Source organism: Leptosomus discolor, chromosome 1 (assembly GCF_034619465.1).
Source record: "Leptosomus discolor isolate bLepDis1 chromosome 1, bLepDis1.hap2, whole genome shotgun sequence".
In the NCBI taxonomy this organism is placed as follows: domain Eukaryota; kingdom Metazoa; phylum Chordata; class Aves; order Leptosomiformes; family Leptosomidae; genus Leptosomus; species Leptosomus discolor.
Window position 1 is genome coordinate 24,668,739 of NC_141391.1, and position 27,545 is coordinate 24,696,283.

At 37.8% G+C, this 27,545-nt stretch overlaps 1 protein-coding gene across 6 annotated transcripts in view; it reads left to right on the forward strand.

Moving 5' to 3' along the window:
• The window catches only part of FRY (FRY microtubule binding protein), a 203,075-nt gene that overhangs the window by 88,806 nt on the left and 86,724 nt on the right, over positions 1 to 27,545 (forward strand). For all 6 annotated transcript variants that reach the window (XM_086481863.1, XM_086481865.1, XM_086481869.1 and 3 more), the window contains 12 exons: positions 736 to 828; positions 920 to 1,018; positions 3,533 to 3,634; positions 8,338 to 8,441; positions 8,888 to 8,996; positions 9,921 to 10,007; positions 11,749 to 11,920; positions 13,276 to 13,408; positions 17,905 to 18,012; positions 23,078 to 23,333; positions 24,498 to 24,680; positions 25,580 to 25,666. In XM_086481863.1, coding sequence (XP_086337989.1) covers positions 736 to 828; positions 920 to 1,018; positions 3,533 to 3,634; positions 8,338 to 8,441; positions 8,888 to 8,996; positions 9,921 to 10,007; positions 11,749 to 11,920; positions 13,276 to 13,408; positions 17,905 to 18,012; positions 23,078 to 23,333; positions 24,498 to 24,680; positions 25,580 to 25,666 — 1,533 coding nt within the window. The remainder of the gene's footprint in view (positions 1 to 735; positions 829 to 919; positions 1,019 to 3,532; positions 3,635 to 8,337; positions 8,442 to 8,887; positions 8,997 to 9,920; positions 10,008 to 11,748; positions 11,921 to 13,275; positions 13,409 to 17,904; positions 18,013 to 23,077; positions 23,334 to 24,497; positions 24,681 to 25,579; positions 25,667 to 27,545) is intronic.

Below are 27,545 nucleotides of genomic sequence, written 5' to 3' on the forward strand. Positions count from 1 at the left end.
TCTTGGACCCAGAGAGGAAGAAGTAACTGGAGCAACATGATTTGTCATCCTCAGAGAAGTTGCACAGAAACACACGAGTGGGTGGATGCATATCTCCCCTCCCTCACTTCCTGAGCAGCGCAGCTGTGTGGATAGTAGTTTGCTGCATGTTTAGGACAAAAGTACATTTTTACTTTCTCTCTCAGTCCCCAGTTGCAGGCTGGAAATTGTGCTGGTTTGAGCCATAGGTCTCTTCCCTCACATACCACAGTTCTATATTGACGCTTAATCTGCAGTGGATCCTAGTAGTGAAATTTATCCAAAAATATTTACAGTAAGATTGTTCCTTGCCTTGAGCATCTTACCAGAGGAGTATATTCCTTTTCTGGCCTCTCAAAGCATTGTGTAAAGCAGTCCGTGTGGGCTGTTACTCCTGCTCCTGAAGATATATACATAGGGAAGGCATGAGGTCATGAGTCCAACTCCCTTTCCATCCCTCAAACACTACCGGGCACAGCTGGAATCAGTGGAGACTTTGGGGATTATCATGGTTAGAGTAACAGATCCTTGATCTTGACTTTTGTCCTCCTTTATGCTTGCTGCAAAATGCAGATTTAGAAGTTAATAGACAAATGTTTTCTGTGGGATTTGCAAGATAAAAATAGTCACTGACACTTGATGTGCATTCAGCAAACATTTAGAGGTCTTTATTTCAGCTGATACACAATTTATGTTTCTTGCTTTGTTTTGTTTTAGGAATGTGCACATTATTTCCTTGAAGTTAAAGACAAAGATATCAAGCATGCACTGGCAGGACTGTTTGTTGAAATTCTTGTACCCGTAGCTGCTGTGAGTTTATTTTTCAGGTCGTTTGCATAATTTCTTTAAATTAGATAAACCAGCTTGTGAAATAGTGTTTTAACATGAAATTTTCTTTCAGGCTGTTAAAAATGAAGTGAATGTCCCCTGTCTGAGGAACTTTGTTGAAAGCCTGTATGATACAACACTTGAACTTTCCTCACGAAAGAAGCACTCATTGGTTAGTAACCCTAAGAAGCAGAGGCTAAAATTCTTTGTCAGAAATATCTCTCAGCCAGACTCTTGGGAAATTGCAAAACTTTTTTCTGCGTTCAGCTTTATAACCAATACGTTTCTGTTTGCAGGGAAGGTTATTGTGTTTGCAGAAAATAACCATATTTATTTTGTTCAGAATATGATCTAGATCAGTCTGAATCAAACAGATGTATTCAGCTTCTGATTCTGTGATTATTAAATGGTTAGGTTTTCTCGTACTTGTTATGTGTAAGCATTAGAAGGAGAGGAGAAAGAAAAGAGTTTTCTTGTCAAGTGAGAACAAATGAGGCATGTGGGAACAACTCTTTCATGGGGCTTAAATAATACATTGTAGGAATGAAAAAATGTATAACACATGCCCTTTTAAATCTGTAACTTGACTACTGTGCAGCTCCCTATTTCATTTTTTTCTTGTGAGATGAACAGTGGCACTGCAGAGTATTTTTGGAAGCATGAGTTGATCTGAATTAAATGAGGATCTGAGTCAGTTTGATGCTGGCCGCCTTAAGCAGTCTGTCTCTCCAACTGGGTCAGCGCATGTCAGCAATGCAGCGTTAGCTAATCCATTTTGAAGTCTTGGACCTTTTAAGTAAAGAAAGTTGTCGTTTGTCCTCCCTCATTCTATGGGAAAGTCAAAAAGACTTCCGTGTTCCCGGCGCTCTGGGCAGACTCTGGTCACTAGCGACAGTGAATCTGCTGGGAGGACTGTGGGAGTGTGCTTGAGCTCTCTGCCGCCATTACACCAGTCCCAGGGGAGAACCAGAGCATCTCCTGGGGTGCAGTCCTGACCCGGTTTGAATTAGTGGGAGTCTTGGGATGGTTTTCTGAATTCACTCCGCTTGTGTTTATGTGGCTCTATTCCACTCTGCCGAGTTAATAAAACATTGTTGAAACTGCACCAGGATAAGAGCTTTGCTGTACAGTTTTTACACTAAATAGAACTTCCCCAAATGGATGGCCGTACTTGCCAAAGTCAATACTATGTGCTTGAGAAAGGATTGCACAGCTGGGGCTTTGCATTTGATTGCTTGTCTACACATACCACACTGGAGGCTACATAGTTAAAAGTGACAAAATAGAACAGATTCTTGTGAGGGTGTGATTAGAAATACAAACATTGCGAGGAGGAGGAGGAGGGGAAAGGCAAACAGTTGGCAAAAATAGCTGCAGTGCGTATTTCCAGACTTCCAGGAAGAAAGCACACTCTTTAAAGTCTGAAGGGGACGTTCCTTTCCAAGATCAGTGTTTTGTGAATTGGTGCACTCACTGTACAGGCAGGATGGGGGCATTCGTCTTGCCTCATTTTCTATCTAAAAGTATCGCATAGGCTAGTTATTGAGGTTCTTTTGGTAATGAAGTGAGACAATTGAGAAACTCCAGGAGATGGTTTGTGTCTTCCCTCAGGGCTTTTCCTTAGGATGGGCTGTAACACTTGGGGTGTTACTAAACTCTGTCATCCTGTCAAGTGCTCAACTATTGTAATCATAATGTTTTGGTAAGAAAGTCTTCCATGGGGAGACTTCAGTTATCCTCTCCCATATTTGGACAGGTATTTTGGATGTGAAGATTACAAAAAATAGAAATAATGTACATTTGCAACTCGCTCAAGAAGCCAGGTCTAACCTAGCTACAATTTATGTTATATATTGCAGGACAAAGTTGGAGGTTATGGTGTATTTATACTGTGAGCTGTGACAGAATTTTAGGGTTAATTTTGAGGATCGTTTGTCTTTAAGATAAAGTGACCTTATTTTTGATTAATAACTTTAAAGTCCTGATTGGGTATATTCACATGACAACTGAAACAGAAAAGTCTGAAACAGAAATAGCAAAGTCAGTTTCAAAATTAATAGGTGCATTTTAGCTTTTTTTTTTTTTAGTGTAACATTTACAAGATGAGTGTTGAAGTGCTGACAAAGAGAACAGGATCCAGAATTCGAACTGCTATGTTCTGCCTTGCTTCTTTTTATTTTTCACTTTGCAAGATGTAACTACCAGCAGATTCAGACATTACCTGTATTTGAACACAATTCTTTAGGGTGTTTGACATTTCTCTCAGTAAATATTGTGACTGCAGATTTTGAGGAGTAATAGGCGTCTGAGCATTCGCAAGTCCCAACAGTCTCTGTGGGTCCTGTTGTTATTACAGTAGAGTTTAGTTGTTTCCATGTTATCATTTCTCAGTTAACTGACAGAACTTAGCACTGTGAGTCTGTAAAATTGTGGCCCATCTTTGAATTTATTATACTACTATAAGTAGGCATTTGGTTCGTTTTAGTTCATCCATAAAACACATCTGTAACAGCTTTAGACAAAGGTTCCTTTTAAATTGTACTACTTAATAATGTGTTTATGTTGGCTAAGATACATTGCACAAAATGGAGGAGTTGGAGTTTTAAGTTTACAGTAGCTCTATTAAATTACTTTATGTTGCGTAGACATGCAAATGATACAGAATTGACATCCTTTTCCTCTTTAGGCTTTGTACCCTTTGGTAACATGCCTGCTTTGTGTCAGTCAGAAGCAGTTCTTTTTAAACAGATGGCATATTTTCCTCAACAACTGCCTATCCAATCTCAAGGTTAGTATCTTCTGGTTTTAATATTATATTAAAACTTCAATATGCACTATTGAGCTATTGCAAATCTGGTTTAGGTACATGTGCTGGATTATTGCTATTATCTGGTTCCATACCTAATTTTATTCCTGACAGTACAATTTCTTTAGCTGTGCAATTTTTTCAATAACAAAAAAGTATTCTTGTGTCTAGTTTGAATTTCTCTAACTCAAACCAAGCCTGAGTCAAGCAGCTATGAAACAGGCAATGTTGTTGAAGAAAGTCATTAGCTTGAGTGACATACCAAAACTGACCCAATATTTACTTGCTATTTTTCACAAAGGCATTCTCAACCAAAGCATTTGTTATTCACTTCATCAGAATAGAACTAGTTGGAGGACACTTGGAGAAGAGAAGGTTCCAAGGAGACCTTAGCGCAACCTTCCACCTAAAGGAAAGGTGGGCAGGGACTCTTTATCAGGGAGTGTAGTGATAGGATGAGGGGTAACGGTTTCAAACTGAAAGAGGGGAGATTTAGATTAGATATTAGGAATAAGTTCTTCACTGTGAGGGTGATGAGGCACTGGAGCAGGTTGCCCAGAGAAGCTGTGGCTGCCCCCTCCCTGGCAGTGTTCAAGGCCAGGTTGGATGGGGCTTTGAGCAACCTGGTCTGGTGGAAGTTTCCCTGCCTTTGGCAGGGGGGTTGGAACTAGATGGTCTTTGAGGTTCCTTCCAACCCAAACCATTCTATGGTTCTGTGGTTCTCCGACACCGATTCCATTGCCTGTTTCACGCTGTTAAGTTGCATTAAAAAACCCTAAACTGCTTTAGGTTGTTCCCTCCACATATACATTCTTATTCCTTTACCATTTGTTAGATCTTTGAAGTTTGAGACTAACTGTCCACTGCAATCTGCTATGATTCCTGGCCAGCACATATTGTTCAATACTCATATGCTAGTTATCTTTACTACTCCTCTGTGTTTCTTTTACTCGTGCAATAACTCATGTCCCATTCCACACTTAAAAGTGGATCCATATGAAAGGATGGTCCTGTGCCTACCTGAAAAGGCCAATATAAGAAGCACAGTGAAGTGGTTAGCTCAGATGAAGGGCCTCCAAACTCCTGCTTCATGAATCAGTGGTTAGGAGGCTTCTGCAAATGGCACAGGTAGAACATGCAACCACTTTCTCAGCTCAGAGGCAAACTGTGGAGGGAATCTCTGTTCTCCAAAAGTTGAATTCCCAAGCTTGTCGACAAGGTGTGTATTACATCCTTTACTGCTGTTGCTTTCTTTCTTTCTGTCTTAGTGAAACAATCTGTATTGACTCTTTTCATATGGATCCTACTGTTAGAATAGCTTTTCAAAATGTTCATAGTCTGTCTGAAGATTTCTTTCCACCTGTACCTGAGTTACTTACTTTTGCTGAAGATGCACTAGAACCTTATTTGCAAAGAGATTCAGAAAATAAACGTGGTGTTATTGTGGCTGATTTGATGGGGTTTTATGAAGTTATACAGGTTATAGAAAAGGCATCTACAGCTGTAAGATCTCTTAGGACCCAGCTGGGAATAGAGATTTTTCTGAAAATTAGGGAGATCCTGACAAATTATTTGAAACCATTAGAGAAAATATAAGTTGCTCCTACCTTACCAATTGAAAATCAAATTGGAATTCAACTTACCACCTGTAATTCATTGACGTATACTTCAATTCAGCCTTTGATAGGGCTCAAATTAATGTGATGGCACATTCAGTCTTTAGTTTGGGAAGAAGGTAAGGTAGTTGAATATGTGGCTAAATTAGGAACGTTGTTGGCCACTCCTTCTCAGTATAGAGGAAGAAATCCCCAGCCATTGAAGCAATAACTTCACATGTCAAGGTGCCACCTCAAAGCCCAAACCAAACTCGTGCAGCTGGAAGAAGAGCTAGAGCAACAAGAAGGAGAAATCCTTCTGTTAGGAGAGTTGTGCATGCCAGGACAGTATATAGGACTCCACGATCTTGTGTGGGCTGCCATGAACCACATAATGGGTCAGGTTTCTGAAGAGCCTCCACACCCCATAGAGCACAATCTCCTTGACAAAACCATTAAGATCAAGCATACAAAGGGAAAGCTAAAGAGTTTATATTGTAGTCATATTTCTGACCTTAATATAAACTAGCAAACCTGTGATCTTACAGAAATAAACTTTTTTCTTAAATTAATAAAGGAAACTCCTGCTAGGAAATGGAAATACTTGACCCTGGACAAATTCTGACCAAAGGGCATTTTATACTATCCTGTTGAAAGTAGTGTAAGAGTTAATAAGTATCCTGGTTTTGAAATGGAACATTAATCATTAACTAAACTTTATTGACAAAAAACTATTCAAGGCAGGAATTCTATATAGGAGAGAGTCAAAACACTTTGTTTCATTTAGAGGTGAAATTTTTCAGTGTCAGCAACAGTTCCTTGTCTCCAAACCACATGGAACAAGGAGAAAGCTCCACTACAATTTGAGCCGAGGGTGCAGAACTTACTTTACAAAAAATGTGTCAAACAATGCCTACCTCAGGAATGAATCCATGGGTACGAACACAATACCCCTTCAGCCTGAATGGGCCAGACCTAATGCCATATTATTGGAAAACAGAAATGGAGGAATTAAATAAAACAGGCCTCACTCCTGGCAGTCCAGTTGCTCTTCTGCCAATCACAGATGAAGAGGCAGTGGCATTGAAAAAGAAATTTCTAGAAGAGCAACAACATTGGTTAAAAGCCAGCAGCACTTATCAATCAAGAAACAGAACAGATCCTAGCAGAGTTCTGTCGCTGGCTGCTCCTGTGTTCAAAAGGCCCATGCTGACTTTGACAAATTCTTTGGCACCAACAGTGAATTGGGCACTGGGTAAAGGAACCACATCCAGTGCCAATACCTCCTGTTGGGAAAGTGAAGAAGATGTTAGATATATTAGGCCAAACACTCTTTGTCCTAGTAGGATTACTGGCTGGGTTTTTCTTGTTGACAAAAATCCTCAAAATACTAAAGAGACTCAGTTGGTGGTCAACTTCTTTCAGCTTTCCAAAGGGAGACATGCTGTGTGCTTTCCGAAGTACCAGGCACCCAACCACGATGCACTTGCGTGGATCTTGCCTGTGGACATGCCCATGATTTCTCTGGATGTTTCTCAGACTTTTTATCATCTGCCTCTCAATCCTGCATCTACTATGCAGCTTGCTGTTTCTGACAGAAAACTGGTCTGCTATTTTTGGAAAGCTCCAATGATGCTGGTCTCAACCCTTTTCTTCTCCATTTCTTCTCAATTGCCCTCACAGCTGAAAGCTGAACTATCTCGTCACTGGAATGTTTGGACTTTTGCTTATAGGGGTGACTTCCTCCTCTGCCACACAAGATCTTGTTACCTTAATTCAGTTAGCCACAGTGTCTGCTGTATTCTTGAAAATTTTGGGGTATGAATAAACTTTGATAAATGTACTCCATCACCGATTGAAGAAATTAAATTCTTAGGACTGAAATTTACAAGGATATTACCTGGTGATACCTGATGAAAAATGGACTGAAAGTAAACAGGGTATTAAACAAATGGATTGTAACACGTTATGATTTTAAAATCCTGCAAAGATCAATAGGCTATGTAAACTTCAACATTCCTTTTGCTGCTTATTCTAATCATGTGCTGCATTGTATACCGCTATAATAAACAAAAAAGATTTTCAATTTTCCATTCCATATAAAGTTTTATTGTATAAAATGTGTTGTCAAGAAGTTAAATGGAAATCACAGCCCAAGGACAGTGTTCCTATTCCTAAGCTTGTGACAGATGCCACACTGGAAGTTGGAGCCATATCCCATATCATTGGCAGGTTGTCTTCCTTCTATTTTGCAGGACCTAGACTGCTACATGTTCAAGAATTATTGATGGCATTGGTTGCAGTTTCTTTGGTCAAACCGCGGTCTTTGATCTGTGACTCAACATTTTTCTGCAGACAACAATTCAGCTCTTTGCCACGGAGACTTGCACTGTGGGCAGGCAAATCTTATCTCGGTTCAGAGTGTACTGAACTCTTTCAAAGTTTAACCCAGCAGATGGCCCAACATGCAGGACACCATCAATTGGATTGCATATACTTGCACTCTACTCAGAAAGCCCTTAAATCTTCCACAGAAAGAGAAAACTGCATGTGACCAGAGACCCAAAGTCAATCTTGTACTAGTTCAGAAGTTTTCAAAAATGAACAGCAATCTAGACAGATAATCCAATTCAGTCCAGCTGATCCCAGATACCATGTTAATTAGGCCAGTCTAAGCATACACAGATTTTTGTCCTTTCACTTTTGAATATGTGCAGTACATTTATTTATCTGCTGTGTTCTTCATAGCAGGTCTCCATCATAGGGAAACACTTTTGAATTGACAATCGACTGATGAGGTTTTCTTTTCAGAGTCAAATTGAGGTGGTTTTCAAATGGAGATTTCAGATTATAGCATGTATCTAATTTAACTAACTTGATACTTGGGTTTTTTGACAACTTGAGTAATACCAGGAGAGGAAGGTCAGGTGCATAAGCGTCCTGCAGCTACAGGAATGGGGTACTGGAGAGCTGTGAGGCTGTATCTTTTTGTAGTGTCATTATGAAAACTGAACCTTGACATCCATTAAGTGCAGAACTTCCTTTCTAATTTGTGCCTGAAGTTTATTCTTATGTTATATATTTCTCTAGAATAAGGACCCAAAAATGGCTCGAGTTGCACTGGAATCTCTGTACAGACTACTGTGGGTTTACATGATCAGAATTAAATGTGAAAGCAACACAGCTACCCAAAGGTAAGATGCTGTATTTGTAATGATAGTCAGGCCTTGTAGAGCGGATGTTGCCATGGAAGAGGTTTTATAGTTCTCCGGAATTCCTTTGAATTGAACCTATTCCTGTTGTGACACTAAAAAAAAACCCTGTATACAAAAAATTGTGGCACCATCAGTTATTCTCCACCTATTAAAATTACTGTATAAAGTGTTTCTGCTTTTGGCAAAACTAAAAATCATTCTTTGCCTAGTTGAAGTTAGAAATATTTTTGTAGTTCCGTGTCATTGACTGGTTTATTGTTACTTGTAGTAATGAAATAAAATAATTAAACTGAATTTCTAGCAGAAGATTGGGACAAGATACCCCATTACATTTTCATTTCAAAGAAAATACATTCTAGTCTTTCTAAATGGAATAGGATTTCCAACTTACATTTCATGTAATGCTTTTTTTCCTTCTTTTACAGTCGACTTATTACTATTGTCACAACACTTTTCCCAAAAGGGTCCCGTGGTGTTGTGCCAAGAGATATGCCTCTAAACATCTTTGTGAAGATAATACAGTTTATTGCACAGGTATGGGAGAACCATGTATATGTCTTTCCAATAAATGAGTAACTTGTTTTCCCAATAAATTATCAAATAAGTAAACTTCTATTATCTGAATTTTTTGCAACCCTGTTGTCAGTATCTTTCATCTCGGCAATGACAAAATTATAGATTAAGCTGGGGCAGACTTCTTTTGAGCAACAGGTTTTGATTAACTTAATTCCACTGAAAATGGATAAAAATGTTCTCACTTCAACTCAAGTGTATTTTTTGAGTTTTTGGAATTGCCAGCAAGTGAGAAAATGCATTTGTTGACAGGCTCTGGCTGTCAATGAAGTTCAAACTAATAAGCCGTATTTTGTCCTGGTACTGAATCATTCCTACTATTTAAGACAATTAGTTGCACTGCTTTTAAAACAGTAAGTCAGAGGAAAACCAAGTTCAGCATATAGTTGATACATCAGTTCAAATGGGAATTGCTAAAATAAACTAACCTTCAGTGCTGGAAGTTTCATCTCTTTTCTTACTTAATTTAAGGAAACATTCCCATTGAGCAAAGCACTTAAGCACATACTTAAAGTCTCTGAATAGAAATGAATTAAACAGATGCTTAAAATCTTCCCTGAACCATGCCATCTGTGCCAACAAGCTCCTTTTATGTAAAATACTTACATGTTAGTACCGTAATTACCACAGTTTAAATGAAATAATGAAAAGCTTTATTTCCAAAATGGATCATTTTCTATTTCAATGCTATAAATTTTTGAATTTGTCAACATGCAGCGGTGTTGAAAGCTTAGATATGATATGTTCTGCATACTGCTGAAAATCTGGTTTTCCGTACATTTAAATAAATCCTGATTAAACTAGTTTTCAGCATTCTGTTGCCTTAAAGAAAATAAATAACGAAAGTGAGCAGCTTAATGATTTGAAATATTTTTACTATTTTAGGAACGTTTAGATTTTGCAATGAAAGAAATTATCTTTGACTTCCTTTGTGTTGGAAAACCAGCAAAAGCTTTCAGTCTCAACCCTGAGGTACGATGTGCGTCTGCATATTTTTGAGTTAGTATAAATTGTATTGTACTACATTTACTTTCTGGTTACATTCTAAGCATGCTTTTACCACTGTCCAGTTTTCAGGCCCAGTTTTGGATTTGATTTGTTGGTAAAATACATCTGTGGACTTTGATCTCTGAACTGTCACATTACTTATGCCTATCTCATGTTTTCTCAGTGAAGATTATCAGATGTGAAGTAGTGCAAATGTATAAAACAGAAAAAGATCAAACTGCTGATTACAGCTTATCACTCTGCTGTTGTTAGATGCAATGTCTTAAACTGTTTTGATATAAAAATAAAATTTCTGTAACAATTTCCATGTTTTTCAAAACAGTTTTACTGAAAAAGAGTACATGATGCAAGAAGAATGGCAAAAAAGAAAAAACTCTAATAAATTTTTACCACTCTGACTGATAAAGGCTCCACTAGTATTAGTGTCATGAGTCAGCTTCCTAGTGCTATCCCTAGAGAAAACAATCAGAATTTGAAAAACTTTAAAAGAAAAATCAAAATAAAAATAAGTGTTAAAATAATGAAAGATTCTCTTAAAATAATGTATTTGATTATAATTATGAGAGCATTTTCACTTGAAAATTGAGAATAAACACATTAAAAATAAAAAGCATTTGTGATCACCTCATAAAATACGTCCATATTAACCTTGCAGTATTAAACAGTCATATCTATTCACTAAGGTGTTAAAATAGAATGAGTTACCTTAAAAAAATTATATTTGATAGAAAAAAATATTTGGAAAAGTAGATTAAACTTTTTAATGTCAAAAGCAGCAGAAGTGAAAGGCAAGCTTTACTTTGAGCACAGCTTTCACCTTTCTTCAGCAGAGTAAAGAAAAATGAAACAGAATTCTTGAGCAGGAGATCCCCACCACATTCTGGGTCAATACCAGTATTGACTGAGGACGGTCCTGGAAGGGATGTTGTGATTAGCATTGCATGAAGCTGAGCTTCTAGGGAGTGGACGTAGTCCTTAGCTTCTTGATGAATCAACATCTGAAATTTTGCTATTTCTCAACAACAGCATAAGTCTGAAAACTGATGTATGTAGACTTTAGCATTCTAAAAAAAATACCTGTAATCTATATAAATGCACCTCTGAGAGACTGTCAGTAGGACTGCCTCTGAGTTTTTGGAATACATTCCTGGGAAATTGAAAAACATTCTGATCTTCTAATTGTTGCCACACAAAGCCTGCAAGGTTTCCTCTGGTGAATTCCCAGAAGGCATTCAGGTCACTTAGCCAAATCTTCCCAATGTTTTCACATTGCAGTTTCAGCACTGAGCACCATTCCAGACTTTCCAGTCAGTATGGTCCACCCTGGGGCCTTTCAAGACAGTTACTGATCTTTTTTTCTAATGGACCATATAGGACATTTGTGTTTAATGAAGGTCCAGTTAAGATGCATTATTAAACTCCAGGTCATATCCATGTGTTTTATGCTGAAGATAAAAAGGTAATATACTAATGAAAATACTTAGAAATAAAGTTTTGAGAGGGGATAGCACCACTAATAGTACAGATAGGTATTCACTGTTTATTTCCTGGGCATTTTTTGTAAAATATATCAGACTAGTCACTGTAGCAAAGATACAGAAAAAAATGCTGGCAAGTGCATACTTAAAATTTCAAAGTGATTGAAGAATATGAGTAGAATATGATAATTTGATTATGATACTTATTTATCTTCTGAACTTTACAGAGAATGAATATTGGTCTGAGAGCTTTCTTGGTAATTGCTGATAGCTTGCAGCAAAAAGATGGTGAACCTCCAATGCCAGTGACTGGAGCTGTCCTCCCTTCCGGAAACACTCTCAGAGTGAAGAAAACTTATTTGAGCAAAACTCTTACAGAGGAGGAAGCTAAAATGATAGGTCAGTTAGAGAATGGACAATATAGGAACTTGGATAAGAATGAATCTGAAAAAGTCTTCGGTACCTGAGCAGAATAATGTGCTATTGTTAAGTATTCAATTGATTTCTTTGTTGTAAACATTTACTTTATTGTATGTTCTAATGAAATGTATGGTTTAGCTTGACAAGTACTGCTTTTTTTAAATTATTTCAGGAAAACTCCTCGGTCATGCTCCACAAGTGATTGCAACCCTGTGTTCTAGCGGGCATTAAGTACACAGATAGTTAAGAATTAGCTTCTTTCAGTGTTGAATAGCTGTGTTTGTTCATGGATATTCATCTTAATAGAAACAGTGCCTGTGCTCAGAAAATGTACTAGCTTTGAAAACCAGCTTTGGTTTTCCTTTGATATCCTCATTTTAATTGCAGTATCTTACAACCCAGTGAAACTTTCAAAATGGCAGAAACTTTTAAATGTAAAATAAAGCTGAAGTGCCTAAGTTAAAAGCACCATTACCTTGGGCTTCCTTTGTAGTCAATGTAGAGAGAGAATCCTGTGCTGTAGGAGAAGAGCTTCTGTATCATGCCCTGAAGGTGCTTCTTTTTTCTGGCAAAAAAGAAAATTTGGCTACTCACCTTAGCGCTTTGTTAGGTCCCGAAAATGAGTGAAACAAAGTCTGCATATTTCTACACCAGTGACAAAGACCTATGTTGCTCTGTTGCTAAATTATTGTAGTAATATCAAGAAAATAAGCAACGTAAGACCCACTGCTGTTGAAATGCACAACAGAATTTCATTACGAAAATTAAAATTTTGGCCTTTGATGAATGTACAAAAAGAGTTAATTCAAGTTTTATTTTTAAAGTATTTGATGTATGTCAGCTGCTGTAAAGCTGTATGTCTAATACTGTTTTTCACATAAAATGTCATGCCATTAATTTCCATTCCAAATAAGTTTTAGGAGAGCTCATTCAGATTCCTTTTTTTCTCTTTGCCCGCAGTTTTTAAAACTTGCTGCTGAATCAGAGCTTTTTACTTTTCTCATGAAAAGTCATAAAATATATTGTATAACAACAAACTGTGCAGCTTCATTTGACTATGTAGGGGTATATTTTGACTAGATATTTTTTATTTTTTCCAGAAAAAGTATGTGTGTATATATATCATTTGGGCTATTTTTATGTACAAAAGCATTCTTTTTGGAGAGGGAAACAAATTCTGTCTCTAAGTCAGGATATTGCTGGTGGAATATCCTATTTCATGAGGAAAACATTTTTCTTAATTCATGCAGCACAGCTTGAGTAAGCAGCTTTCTTCTTTAAAATACACGTTTCTATAAATATCCCAAATTATACAAAAATGCGTATTATTGCAGGTATGTCATTATATTATTCTCAAGTAAGAAAAGCCGTGGACAACATACTCAGACACCTTGACAAGGAAGTGGGTCGGTGCATGATGCTAACCAACATACAGATGCTTAACAAAGAACCTGAAGACATGATTACGTGAGTGCTAAAGAACAGTAAATCCCATAAAATATTGAGATGTAATTTCAGAACTTTTTCTCTGTTTCTGTCTATCACGAGTCATCAGAGAAACAGCAAGAAACAGGAACATTTAGCTTAGTTAGTATATACTTTGAAAACCTGTTTATGACAAGTTGATTGTACTGCTTTGCATGTTACAGTGTTTGGAATTGAAGATGTAGCCAAAACCACATGCGAATCCTGTGGATGATTAGATGGTAGAAGTTGAAAGCCCAAGGTGGAAAACCTATCAAACTACGCTCAGAACACTGTTTCAGTCTATTTGCATCACTGAACTTCAAAATGAGTGCAACAAATTCTGTAAATACCTATTAATAATAATCTTTCAAAAATCCCATTACTCTTCATGCCTGTAATCAAACACAAATCTTAATTAAAAAGTCATTTTGTGATAAGAGTCTTGGATTTAAGCAGCACCCCACTGGAACAGAACCAAAACAGTACATCTTAAGCAGTGTTGAACAGCAGCATTTTACACTCTCATCCAAAATTATTAAGAAGAGAAGTTTCTTGGAGAGAGTTCTAATGAAGTGGACATCTAGTAGACTTTAGAGACACAGAGACATCATTTGACATGTGCAGAGCACAGATCCCAACTGTAAGGAGACCTTGGATATCTTTCCTGTTAGAGGGGTGAACGTGGTAGTTATGCTAGAAGAGAAGTAAGACCTCAAAAAAAGTTTGAGGTGTAATGGAAAGGACATTGGTCTCCTTGAGATTATTTTTCTCATATACTGTCAAAAAAAAAATAAATAGACAACTTGCTACAAATACTGCAATGACTGGCCAAATTCAACTCCGTTTTACAGCTGATATATTTTTGTTTTAATGTCATTCCTCTGCCCTTGTTTGTTGCCATGACTGTGTAAATGAGGTTGTAAGCTCTTTGTGTCCTTAGCATTGTCTTACTTTATATTAAATGCTACTATTACTATCCAATAATATTCCATATTTTTCTTAGAGTACTACCCAGTGTACCGCTTAGTACTCACTGCCAGTTTTCATAACCATTTTGGGTATTGAGGCTTTTGCGAGAGGGAAAGTGAGTTTTGAAACTCACATTTTATTCCCAAAAGATAATTGCATAGTAAAACCTTGAGCACTTGGGTAAGAAGTGTACTTAACCTTAGCTATAATAGTCCTTTCTATGGTTTCTCACCATCACCAATGTGTTTTTTATTTTTAGAGTCAGTGAACAAATAGACTTAAAAGAGTTTTAAATTTCATGAAGTCTTACGGTTTGGTAGTAACTTTAGTCAGAGACATAAAGATTTTAAAGTTGGAAGATCTAGGCATGTGAGTTACTGTATTTTTGTGTGGTACTTTATATCCAGATAAGCTGTAACTTAATACATACACATGAAAGGAAAAGCACATTAGAACACATTTTTACTTGTTCTTCCAAGGAAAAAAAGATCTTAGTTACCAATTGATCTAAAATCATGTGAACTCGTGAAAAATATTAGCTGTTACTATCAGCACTTAAAATGTTCCTTTTTAAAACTGTATTGTGTATGATAACTGGAAAATCCAATATATTGTTTTTATGTAATTGATTATCATTTTATTCACAGAACTTCATGCTTCACTAGAGTTACGTATTTATTTTGTCTTCTTAGGGGCTTTAATATGTAGATACCACGCTACATTCATCTGTTTTTTTAAAGTTACAGCTTTTGTCATACTTACATGTAGTTAATGTTAATTCCAGATTCTGGAATTTTCTTTGGCAGTGTTAGACATGCTCCTATATTTAATGACTGATCCTTTAAGCATTTAGTGTTGAAGTAGTAAATGTCACTCTGGAGAGTTTTACTAAAATCCTGACTAAGGAATGTCCTTTGCATCCTCCACCGGGGTATAAGTTTCAAGACTGGTTGTAATTACTTGCCAACATCTAGTCAGAATAGGGCATCCATTTTTCTAACATACAAAGCTGTTCTTGCAAGTACTTCTGCAAGATTTTTACTAACTAATACCTAACTAAAATCTGATACTGCTAGTATGGAAACGTCAGCTTCCAGGTGAGGACAGCTGTTGGTGTGTTCATCCAGAGCTTGTCCTGCTGGATCCTGAGTCAGCCAGAGATGACTGCAGAGCCCTGTGAGGCCCCCCTTTCCAGACACTTTGCATGCTATGCCTGGTAGCTCAGATAAGTTGGGAACGTGAGCCTCAGATTTGGATCTTCTCCTGCTAGTCTTCTCAGCAGTTGATAAGCCGCAGAACACCCACAGATGTTATATTTAAAAATAATTACTAATTTGCCTTCAGAAGAGTTTCCTCTTAGGCTATTATTTTACATGCCTCCATTTTAAATGCACAAACTGTTTACCCTCGCTGGGGACTGATAATAAGGAAATTCTGCAAGGTTCGTTTTCCATTTCAAGTCATCAAGGAAGATTCATTGGTTTGGCTGCAGATAAAATTACCAATGTCACTTTACTATTCACAATTATAAAAGTATAATATTTTGCACTAGTTATTATAGACTCACAGAATGGTGGGGGTTGAAAGGGACCTCTGGAGATCATTTAGTCCAACCCCCTGCTAAAGCAGGTTCCCCTACAGCACATTGCACAGGATTGCATCCAGGCGGGTTTTGAATGTCTCCAGGGAAGGAGACTCTACAGCCTCCCTGGGCAGCCTGTTCCAGTGCTCTGTCACCCTCAAAGTAAAGGAAGTTTTTCCTCATGTTCCTCATGTTCAGGTGGAATTCAACTAGTATTTGCATTAGCAGTAATAGTTCAAAGGGATTTGTTTATAACCAAATTCTCAGATTAGATGTTGTATTTTACTCTTTTTCAAGTCAGTTGTTGACATCTTCTATGTGTTAGGTTACAGACACAGTGAGACAGAGATTCATTATGAAAATAGTTTCCCCTGATTGTACAGTTTAAGTCAGTAGATTAAAATCGTATAATAATTTTATTAATGTAGTATACATCCAAGCTGATAAGTATGTAGGATGTTAAAGAGTAAGAATGGTGTTCACTACAAAATTGTCTTTAACTTTGAATTAAGTAAGCCTAATGTCAGTTTATGCCTTTTCTGTAACCATTATTTCAGTGAATGCTCAGCGTTACTCTATAAATCTTGTTTTAGACTTGTGAGATGGTATTGCATTGAGGCTTTCTCTGTGACTAACCCAGAAGTAAGGTATCCAAATGCAGGGTCCTCCATTGGGCAGAGAGGCAGAGTAATGTAGTAAGCAGGGCATTGGACTTGGCTACAGGAAAACTGGGTTCATTTTCTGTTTTGTCACTGCATTTCAATGTGGAGTTAAGTAGCTTACAATGCTTTTCGATGTCTCTCTTTCCCCCCCTGTTCTTTTCTAGTTCTATCAGAGGATATCAGAGCAGGAACAGTCTTTCTCTACATGTTTATAGTAGGGTCCCTAAATAGGACCTTGCTCTTTTGATTCCTCCAAAGCACATTACAGGCTAATAACTAATAATATTGTGGGAAAGACTGTACAGTTTGAAATGCTGTTATGCTTTGGTTATTTCCTCTATAGCCATCAAATCCTCTGTATCATCAAATAGTAGATCATTGAACTAAAAATGAGCAAATAAAAATTTGAGGTCTGTCTGAAGGACTTCTTTAATCAGCATTCTTACAAAAAAGCATTGGAAACAAGTCAGAAAGCAACTCTATTTGTTATGAAAATAGCAGCTGAAACCTGAGCTACTTTTAGAAGACTTAACAACTCCCAACCTAATTTTTGGTTCATGCCTAACTTTAGACTCAAACCACTTTCCCAGGCTGTTAGGGAGCAGTGGAGCCATTCCACAAGTCAGAGCAGCCTTGGGGCTACTAAAACACATTTTAGCTGATAATGGTAGCTGAAGTGCTTCTGTCTCAGGCAGGGATCAACAGAAACTCTCTGGCCATACCTACCTCTAAGTTATGCTTCTTTTTCCGTGTAATAATGTGTGGCATGCTATTTCCACAGATCTGTGCCCTATTGAGGGCAATTGTCTGGATCTTCAGTCTTGTTATTTGGGGTTCTATGTGTATTTTGCTTTATACAACTGGTGTGTAAAACACTGTCATGGGGAACACCCCAACTTTTTCCTCATTGCCTCATCTGAAGCTTGCATCACACAAATGCTGATCTTGATGGAGACATCCTCCTACATTATAACTCCATCATGATATATCTGCCATTTCCTCTCAGAAAGAAACAAGTGAATCAGTAATAATTGGTTTTTCAAGTACTGTATAGATACGACGCATGAAAAATGTCAAAACCAAAACCATTCGATCAATGGAAATACGTATTCGTATTTCCTTCTTATTTCATATATAGTGTCTAACTTTCTGCTTTCTGTCCTGATGTTCTTCGTAGGCCTCTGACACTTCATTATGTCCAGCCCTTTTCTGAAAAACTGTGGATGGATCATATAACACAGCTACTTGTTAAGCTTAGTCAAAATTCTGTTTTAATTTTTCAGTGGTGAAAGAAAACCAAAAATTGATCTGTTCAGAACATGCGTTGCTGCTATTCCTCGATTGCTTCCTGATGGAATGTCAAAACTGGAGTTGATTGACTTGCTGGCAAGGTAAGCTGTTCAAGCATTAAATGACTGCTCAAGGAGAACAGAATGAAAAACTGAGCCGCAGAACGTGTAACTGTTTCTTATACAAAACCATATGCGTATAAAAAGTAATCTGCTATTAATAGATGAGACGTAGAAGTCCTAGCATCTTTTTGCAGTCACTGGGTTTATATTATAGGCTCCTAACTTTGTAAGCCATCCAGAACTCTTTTCCGTCAGTATGTAGGTTACATGTTATTTGCTTTTCTTCATGATATTCACTATTTATTACATTTTTAACCATCACAGAATTCTGATTGACAGGAAGGAACATCTTTTCTGTGTCATGGAAAAGCATGAAGATACCTGTTTATTTTTTTAATTATGATTCCGACGTGTCTGTTTGATAAAACAGTGTGCTGTAGTTGTATCTTTCAAAAAAGTTTTTAAATTCATAATAATAATTTTATTTTTTTATTATTATAAGACATAAAATAAGGAAAAGCATAATTTTGAATATCATATACTTCCTGCTTTGGGTCCATTGAATTTATCTAGATTGACTTCACTGAACAAGGTAGTCTACAACACATGACTGCTAAAACAGTTAGGTTTCAGGACATAGAATCAGTGACTTACTGGAAATAATTATGATAACAGGTACTGTTCAGTACAGAAAAGTCTGTTACATTTCAGTTCTAGTATCCAAGTGAAAGATTCCAGCATATGTAATTCATGTGAGTGGATTATCATAGTCAATCAAGCCACAAGGCCCTTGCAGCATATTGCTCTCAGGTAACTGTGACAAAGCAAACTTTGCCACTCCGTTCTTGCTTTTGAAACATCTGTGATGAATGGCAGATGTGGGAGCCAGAGGGTTACATGCAAAAGCAGTTTCTTCTGCTCTATGAACACTCAGCTCCCAGTGATGTGCTGAAACAGTGAAAGAATTAATTCTGCTAGTAGTGAAGAGTGCAGACAGCCAAACAAGCCAAAACTGCAGCCAACAGTAGGTGTGCTGTGGTGCGTAGCCCACTTGATTTCCTTGTGCTTACATCCTCTGCTATAAATCACTTTTGAGTTGTTTTAAATCATTACATTATCAAATTATACAGATACTGTAATAAATAGTTACATCAATTCCGCTTAAGGGAAATTAAAAAGGACATGTTTTCCTTTAATCCAATATTTTAACTACCTTTCTATCCTTAGTAATGGCCTTAACTGAGCTGATAGAAAGCGCATATCCATTCTGATCTGTCACGGTTTGAGGCTGGGCCAGCCACTAACAAATGACAGACGCTCTCTGTTAACCCCTCCCCCCTCCCAAAAGGGAAAAGGAGAGCGAACAAGGGTGAGAGACTTTACGGTTTGGAAAAGAAAACTAAAACAGCTTTAATGAAATAATAACAATAAAAGAAAAGATAATAAGAAGAATAAGGAAATAATGAAATATATACAGTATGTACAAATATATACAAAACCAATACCGAACCCAACTCCCCCCACCCTGATGACGATACGTCGCCACCACGCTGCAGGGCTGGCACTGGGGCAGTCGCAGACTGGGCACGGCAGCAGACAGGGACGGGATGCAGGAGCTGGACTCAGGCACTGGATTTAGGGATTCATGGGTCAGGATCGACGACAGAAGGACAGACAGAGTCCTCCTCAGATGTCGGCCATCGAAGAAAGGAGGGAGACCCTTGTGATCTCTCAGCTTTATACTGAATATGACGTATATGGGATGGAACACTCTGTTGGTCAGGTTTGGGTCACCTGTCCAGTTCACTCCTCCCTGCAGGTGTGACCTTTTTTGTGCTTGTGACCCTTTTCACTCCCGGCACCCCAACACGGAGTACAAGATTTAGCAGTGACCTTGGTCCCTATAAGAACAAGTATAAGCAAGGGCCTTTCTGCACATCATTCCTTGGTACGAACTATAAACATCAGGCCTTATCACTGCTAGGAGCAGTCACTGTCTGGAAAAACATGCTGCTGTTTCAGAAAGTGCCGTTAGTTAGAGGAGACTTAACTGAAAAGTTAAAGCACTAAAACAGAATTAGTTCTGGTTTAGCCCAAACCAGGGCATGGTCACAGCTCTTCAATCACAGAGGATTGTCCAGATCAGACCCGTCACTACTCTGAAGAAAGTTTGGAGACCAATGTGGATTTCTTCATAAGTTAGTGCTTCCCTCTTGAAGTCTCACAACTGTCAATATAACCACTGGTCTATCTTTATTCTATCGTCAAACTTCATGCAGGAAGTATCAGTTGTGATTCTTTAGCCACAATCAGTTTGTAAGTGTTTCTTGAGTAATTTCCATGCTGGGATAATGCAAGCAGTAGGTCTGCTGGGTTATCTGACTCAGACTATGAGAAGAAGTCAGACATCAAGAGGAGCTGAGGCCAGCATCTCTAGAACAACTTTGGAAGCAATTACATGGTTAGCCTTTCCCCAACAAGGGCACCTTTGAGAAGCTGTTCTCATCTCCTACATGTACTTATGCTACAGCATCTTTGAGGCATTGATACTGTTTTAAATCATATTCTCATGTATAACCAAGGGAAACACAATTTAACTAAAAGTAAGTGGATGCATAATAGGTTGGAAAGCAGGTAACAGACAGTTCATGATTCAGGAGACGTATAGCATGGTGTTGAAATAACAAGGTAGGGTCTTGGTATTGCAGAGCAGTATCACAAACCAAACACACACAGAAAAGTGGTGTTACTATGAAAAGGCAAACCTTATTCACATGTATATTTACAAATAAGTCTAAAAGATTTTTGAAAAAGTTCTTCTGGTCTAATCAGTGTCAAGGATGCCTGATCTGGAGAACAGCACCCAAGCTGAGGCATTGTGGTTGAAAAACAGACTGACCAGAGAATAAGGGAAAGAAAGATCAGTGGGCTGAAAGAATTATGTATATTTAGTCTGGGACACTGTCCACTGAGAACAGTCTACAAAAGTGCAGCTTCAGAGAAGTAATAAACTGCTTAAGGAATTAATAGCTGGTCTAATCTTGATGTGCCAGATTAGACTACCCCAGCACCAGAGCTGTGTCTACATTCTCTATACTATCCCATGTTTATTTGGGTCTAGATTGACTACTTCTTCCATTTATGAAAAAGTAGTCCCAGGAGGTAAGTCTTTGCTATTGCATGACAATATTGTGTCTTTTCTGGGTCAGAGACTAAAATCAATACAACAATAAAAAAGTTGATGAGGTGAGTTTTCATTTCCTTCCTGTTTTTGAAAAGAACCTGAGAAGCTGCTCTGCCAGGGATTTGTGTGGGGCTGTGTTGTTGGGATGGAAAGCTGCTAAATATTTTCTTTTTGCTAAAGATAAAATGTTTGGGTTAATGGGTTCTTTTATTCACAGTTTGGTTTGAATTTTTCATGCTCACAACAGATGTGTCTTTTGGTGGTTTCCAGAAGGAGTCTGTAACTCAGCAGCTAGGACTTACTTCCAAGACAGCTGTATTCAAATTATAAGCCGTAAAGCAGATGTCGAGTATATACTGTACCTTTTGCCCTTTCACTGCCTGCTGAAACCATTCATTACAAATTCCCAAGAAGGTCTTAAATTTAACTGACTCGAGTGCAAACAAACAAACTAACATTTACTTCATTCCTCAAACTGCCTGTCATATAGTGGTAATACATAGATGCATTCTTATGCTCAATTTGAATTTCATCTCATTTGATAATGCTGTTGTGCAGTAATTTAGGCTTAGAGACATATGTCTTTTGTATCCTCTTTTCTGTTACTACTTTGCGTCATTGTGGAAGTTATTTCATGGATGACTTAATCATAGTCTCAGGGGTTTTGCTTGTTTTTCTGGTTTTGGCATTCCAAAGAGGGGACAAAAACGGTTCTTTCTTAGCACAACAAAATACTGTGTTTCCAAATTTATATAGAAAATCACGTGCTTATTAAAGCATAACAGTTATTTTTGGAGTCATACTCACCAGGGATGAAGTTTCATGACAATCACTTTCCTTTGACTTAAATGAAGTGTTCCCTGCCTCCCAATTAGGCAACTATAATGAACCAAATTAGTTATGAGCTGCATCTCATCATACACTTCCAACTGAATGGAATCCACTCCATTTGGCTGTTTATATTTTTTTCTCCTAGCTTTCTGTCCATTTCTTTATAATATGTCCTCGTTTTCAACTATATGTAGATTAAATGTAGATAAAATACTTTGAAAATGAGTTCTAACATGCTACAGAAAATAACAGTCTCATGGGTGATTAAAACAAAATACATTATAAAGGCAATGAATCAGAAATTGCAGAACACACTGATCTGAATTTACTTTATTCTGCCAAGCTACCAACACAGAAGTGGTTTGATAATTTTTGTGTCAAAAGAAAGTACAAAGAATTTTTATGTTGAAAAGAACTTCAGCACAATGCAAATACAGAAGGAAATAAAATTTGAAAATAGGATCAAAAATTGCATCATCTTTCAGGACTTTGGGGTTGTCTGATATATTTTTAAAAGTATGGAAAGTCTGGTTTTCCCATTTCCCTGTCCTAAGTTTTTTTATTAAAATGCTTCTTTCTATTTCTTTTGTCAATAATTGTGATTTGCTTCCTGGCTAAAGATTCATTTTAGCTGTTACACAGCTGAGGTGTTGCGATTCTTTTATTTTTATATTGAAAGTAAACAAATAAATACATAAATTATGAAATTATGCATTAACCTGTAGGCCTTTTGCTATCGTAACTTAATAGAAGTTCTTTTATAAGTGAGCAAATCAAAAGTATACTTTGACAGGGAGACAGCAAAGTTGCCAAATTATGTACTTTAAAGATGCTATTTTTAGGAGTGGAAGAAAGACTTCTTTTGTTTCCAAGGATATGTTCAGGCACTGTTGTAGCAAGAATTACAGTATAAAAATGGGTTAAGGGTGTTAGTTGTGGTCAGTAACAATGAAACCATGATAGCATCATTGAAATTTACATTGTCTTTGGGAATGTTCCGGTCAGTGTTAAGTTACCAAGATAAATGTGCTCCACGATAAACACTCCTTAGATTTTTATTACCTGACATTTGGGGTTTTTTACTCACAGGCTGTCTATCCATATGGATGATGAACTTCGTCACATTGCACAGAATTCTCTTCAGGGTCTACTTGTTGACTTTGTTGACTGGCGGGAGGATGTACTCTTCGGTTTTACTAATTTTCTGCTACGTGAAGTGAATGATATGCATCATACCCTTCTTGATACTTCACTGAAGTTGCTGCTACAGTTGCTTACACAATGGAAGCTTGTAATACACACTCCGGGAAAAGCTTCTGAACAGGCAAAAACCAGATCTGCAGAGGTATGAAATCAAGAGATCTGTGTCCTAACATTTGTACTAATTGAAGGCAGAAATTGCGTTCCTTGGTATTGCTGTGGTTTAAGTGTTTTGTATTTACTCACCTGAGAAGAATTCACTATGTAAGATTTTTTAAGGTAATTAGTTCATGTGTCTTTTGAGGACAGCTCTGTCCTTGTGTAATACAGCAGATGTTGTTGTTGTTGAGCAATATAAGAGAATGCATGTCAAACTGAAATACGCACATCAACAAAAGCACATAAAGTGGAATGTTTGTATGTGGATTGGAATGTTTGTATGTGGATGTGACAGAAGGACATTTTCCCAGGACTGAAACTGATCGATAATGCTAGTAGGAATGCTGAGAAGAGTGAAGTGGATCTTCCCTTCCCATAGCCATTTCGTTTGGTTGATTCAAAAACATCAAAGAACCTGACTGTTTCTACAGCCTGCTGTCTCCATGTGTTACAAACATTCCTGGGAGCTGAACAGCTTTGCTCCTGCTTCTCCCATCTGCACGGTCCCACAGATATTTTCATTATGAGAGATGATTTTCAGGCTGCTTATCTCCTAACCCAATCACATTGGAAATGTTTTCCTTTGGGCAAGCATGATGTCTGCTTTGTGTCCCAGAGGACTATTAATTAAGAGGTAATAACAGTATTACAAAAAATATAGACTAGAGAAATCCTCACATACTTTTCAGTAAATACTGTTACACTTTATGGGTGGGGTCAGGATCTAGGGGCCACTTACCTAAGGTGTTGCCTGCTACAGGATCAAAGAATGACCTGAGAACGAGATATCTGGAGTAGAAAAAGTATGAAGCCTTCACAGTGTGGCTTACGTGTTCATTTTTGTGGAGGATATTCCATCCATGGAGGATGGAACAAAGCATGTAGTTGAATTGCAAAATGGAGGGATTTGGCCAAAGGGCTCAGCCCTTATATTGGTTTTGTGGAACAAGATAACTTAAAGCAACAAAACTTCATTGTCTGAAGGAATGCTATCAGTCTCCTACTTCAGCGTTTACATGGCCTCTTGTTTCTTTATTTTATTATTATTCTTCTGCATTTTGTTTCTTTATACATCCTAGTTAAATAGTTTATTGGAGACCTGGTTTTCAAACACGTCACTGCATTTTTCCCCCCTTGCACTGTTCTACAGTTGATACCAAATGGATCCAGCCACAGGATACAGTCGGAAAGAAGCCCCTATTCTAATGTCCTACATGCAGTTGAAGGATTTGCACTGGTTCTGCTGTGTAGTTTCCAGGTTGCTACACGTAAACTAGCTGTTTTAATCCTCAGAGAGATCCGTGCTTTATTCCTGGCCCTTGGCCAGGCAGAGGTATGATTTTCCTTTTCTGTAACTTTGAATTAAAATTTTCCAAAGATAAAGCTCAAAATTGCTATTACAGTTGCTTTTAACATAATTGCTGTGTTGTAGCAGGTATGCACTTAGTTTATAAAAAAGCATTTGATCTGAGCTTACCATTTCTATTTGCCTTAACACCGCAAACCTTTCTGTGTACACAACAATGTAACGTTAATAACATGTGCCCTGTACAAGAATTTGAAGGAAAACTTGTACAGCAACTTAATATTTTCTCTTGGCATGACGTGAATGTAAAAGACACTGTAAAGCCTTTTTTTACTTCATGGATCATTTTTTTTATTGTCAAGATTATAAATTTGTATTGGAAATGAAACTCATTCTTGTAGCATACCATTTCGTAAAAAAAAAAAAAAAAAAAAAAAAGCATAAGACAAATTAAAGATTATTCACATACATTTTCCTTGTATAGTAACCTTTAAGTCTTTTTTATGGATACAGAAATATGGAGAGTCATGTTGTGTGTTGGCAGTCACAGCTCAGTGAGCCATCTAAATGCCTGAGAACACAAATATGTGTGTTCATGGCAAAAGAATGCTTTAATAAACAGTAAGCTAATTTTTCAGTCTTTTGATACCAGCTATCCAAAGTCATTTGGGGTTTTCTGATATATGCTTTTGTTCAGTAAGGAGCGAGCTATAGCCACAAATTAACTTCGTTTCAAATCACAGCCTGGACTTGGTTCTGAGAATAATATGAAAAAGACAAAATGCATCCATCATTACCAATTATTTTTTTTAGCCATTTTAGATTTATGTCATAATTTTTTAGGTGGTTCTGTTTCATGTACCAGAAAAATAAGGGAAATTATTTGGTCAGAAGAGCAGTTAACTTGTGTTCTCTGTGTTATGCAGGATGATGACAGGCCTATGATTGATGTCATGGATCAATTGAGTTCTTCTATTCTTGAAAGTTTTATTCATGTTGCTGTTTCAGATTCAGTAAGTACAACTTTACTGTTACTGCTAGTGTTTACATAGCGCATAGATATAACAAATACCAGACATGAAATACTAAAAATAAAGCTGCTAGAAATCAAAGAAATCATACAGCTTTAAGGCTCCAGGCATCTGCCCAAGAGCTCCAGGGCTCCACAATGTCCCAGACAGTCTATTCCATTAAAAAAATCACGCTATGGATACAGAAGATAATACCTATAGAAAAAAAAAATTATAACAAAATTTATAATCAAAGCTATCTAGATTCTGAACCTGTGACCTGCATCCAAAAGAGCCATTAAGGAAGTCTTGTTTCCAGTATCACCTAATGCATGGGGCTCTTGGAAGTCGCTCACTGCTGTCGTCTGTTCCAGAAGGGAATATGCTATAGCTCCCTTGTGCATTCAGAAGTGGCCCTGCCTGCAAACCTAAGCCTAAACTCTAGGGTAATTCACAGCTGGGGTGAATCCCTACTTTTGCTCTCTCATGGGCTTAGTGTGCCTAACATGCCACCAGAGGAAGCAGAGATGCAGCAAGTATTTTGAATGAAAAAGTATCAGCAGAAGAACTGATACGTAGGGCAACTTGTTTTGCCTACTTAGAGATTAGTGCCCTTGTCCAGAGAGCAGAAACTGTCAGTTTTGGACACTTCTGAGCCTGATTAAGTTTAAAGCAACAGTTGATCCTTGCCACATGAGTGCTCTTTTGTAGGGTAGGAATGGCACATCGAACTGGTGGTGAAGCTGGGCCGCTGTGCAGCCTAAAACAGGAAAGTTGAGGGATTAGAAACTGAGCAAGCAAGAGACATTCTGACTCTGTAACCCAGGAATTACAAAGTTTGATTGAAATAACAGCACCTGGGTTTGGGTGTTGCAATTTCTATAGGCAAAATTTTTAAATTTGTGCTTAAATTCTGTGTGTTAAGAGTATACCAAAGCTAGTGTGTTGCCAGTGTACCTGGTTTCTGACAAGTACGTCATGGAGTGGTAATTTAGTGATTACTTTTGCAAAAGTGGATGCAGGAGGCAGGCAACTGTTACATCCTATTTGAGGTCTGATAGGTGAATAGTAAGGATGCCAAACTACATGTGTTTTCTTGAGACAAAATTTAAATTACAGTAGAGAAATGTTCGTTGGTATGAGAACCCTACTTGCCACTGAAGGTAGCAGTATTTAAAGTGGATTAAAGCTGCTTAAGCATCTGCTTCAGCCTCCTAATTCCCTACACACGAATTCAAATGCCCTAATGAATTCTGAAGAATATGTATTAATAGCATTGGTATTTATCATATAGTCATAGCACATAGTAGTCTCAATCATGGGTTAAGGCTTTGTCCAGCTGTTCAGACAATGAACATAAGGAAAGTCTATACCTGTTACAGACTTCAGTGTTATACAAGAGACAGTGGATGGGTGCAGGCAGCAAGGAGAATAGAAAGTAGCACTGAGATTGTATTGGTCAGCATAGTCATTAGTTATAGAGTTGAAGGGCAAGTTATTGTGCCTATCACAGTAAATCATAGAATCACAGAATCACAGAATGGTAGGAGTTGGAAGGGACCTCTGGAGATCATCTAGTCCAACTCCCTCACCAAAGCAGGTCAGCCTAGAGCAGGTCGCACAGGAACGTGTCCAGACGGGTTTTGAATATCTCTAGAGAAGGAGACTCCACAACCTCCCTGGGCAGCCTGTTCCAGTGCTCTGCCACCCTCAAAAGAAAGTTTTTTCTCATGTTCAGGTGGAACTTCCTGTGCTCCAGTTTGTGCCCGTTACCCCTTGTCCTGTCACTGGGCACCACTGAAAAGAGCCTGGCCCCTCCTCTTGACACCCACCCTTTAGATATTTATAAGTGTTGATAAGGTCCCTCCTCAGTCTTTTCCAG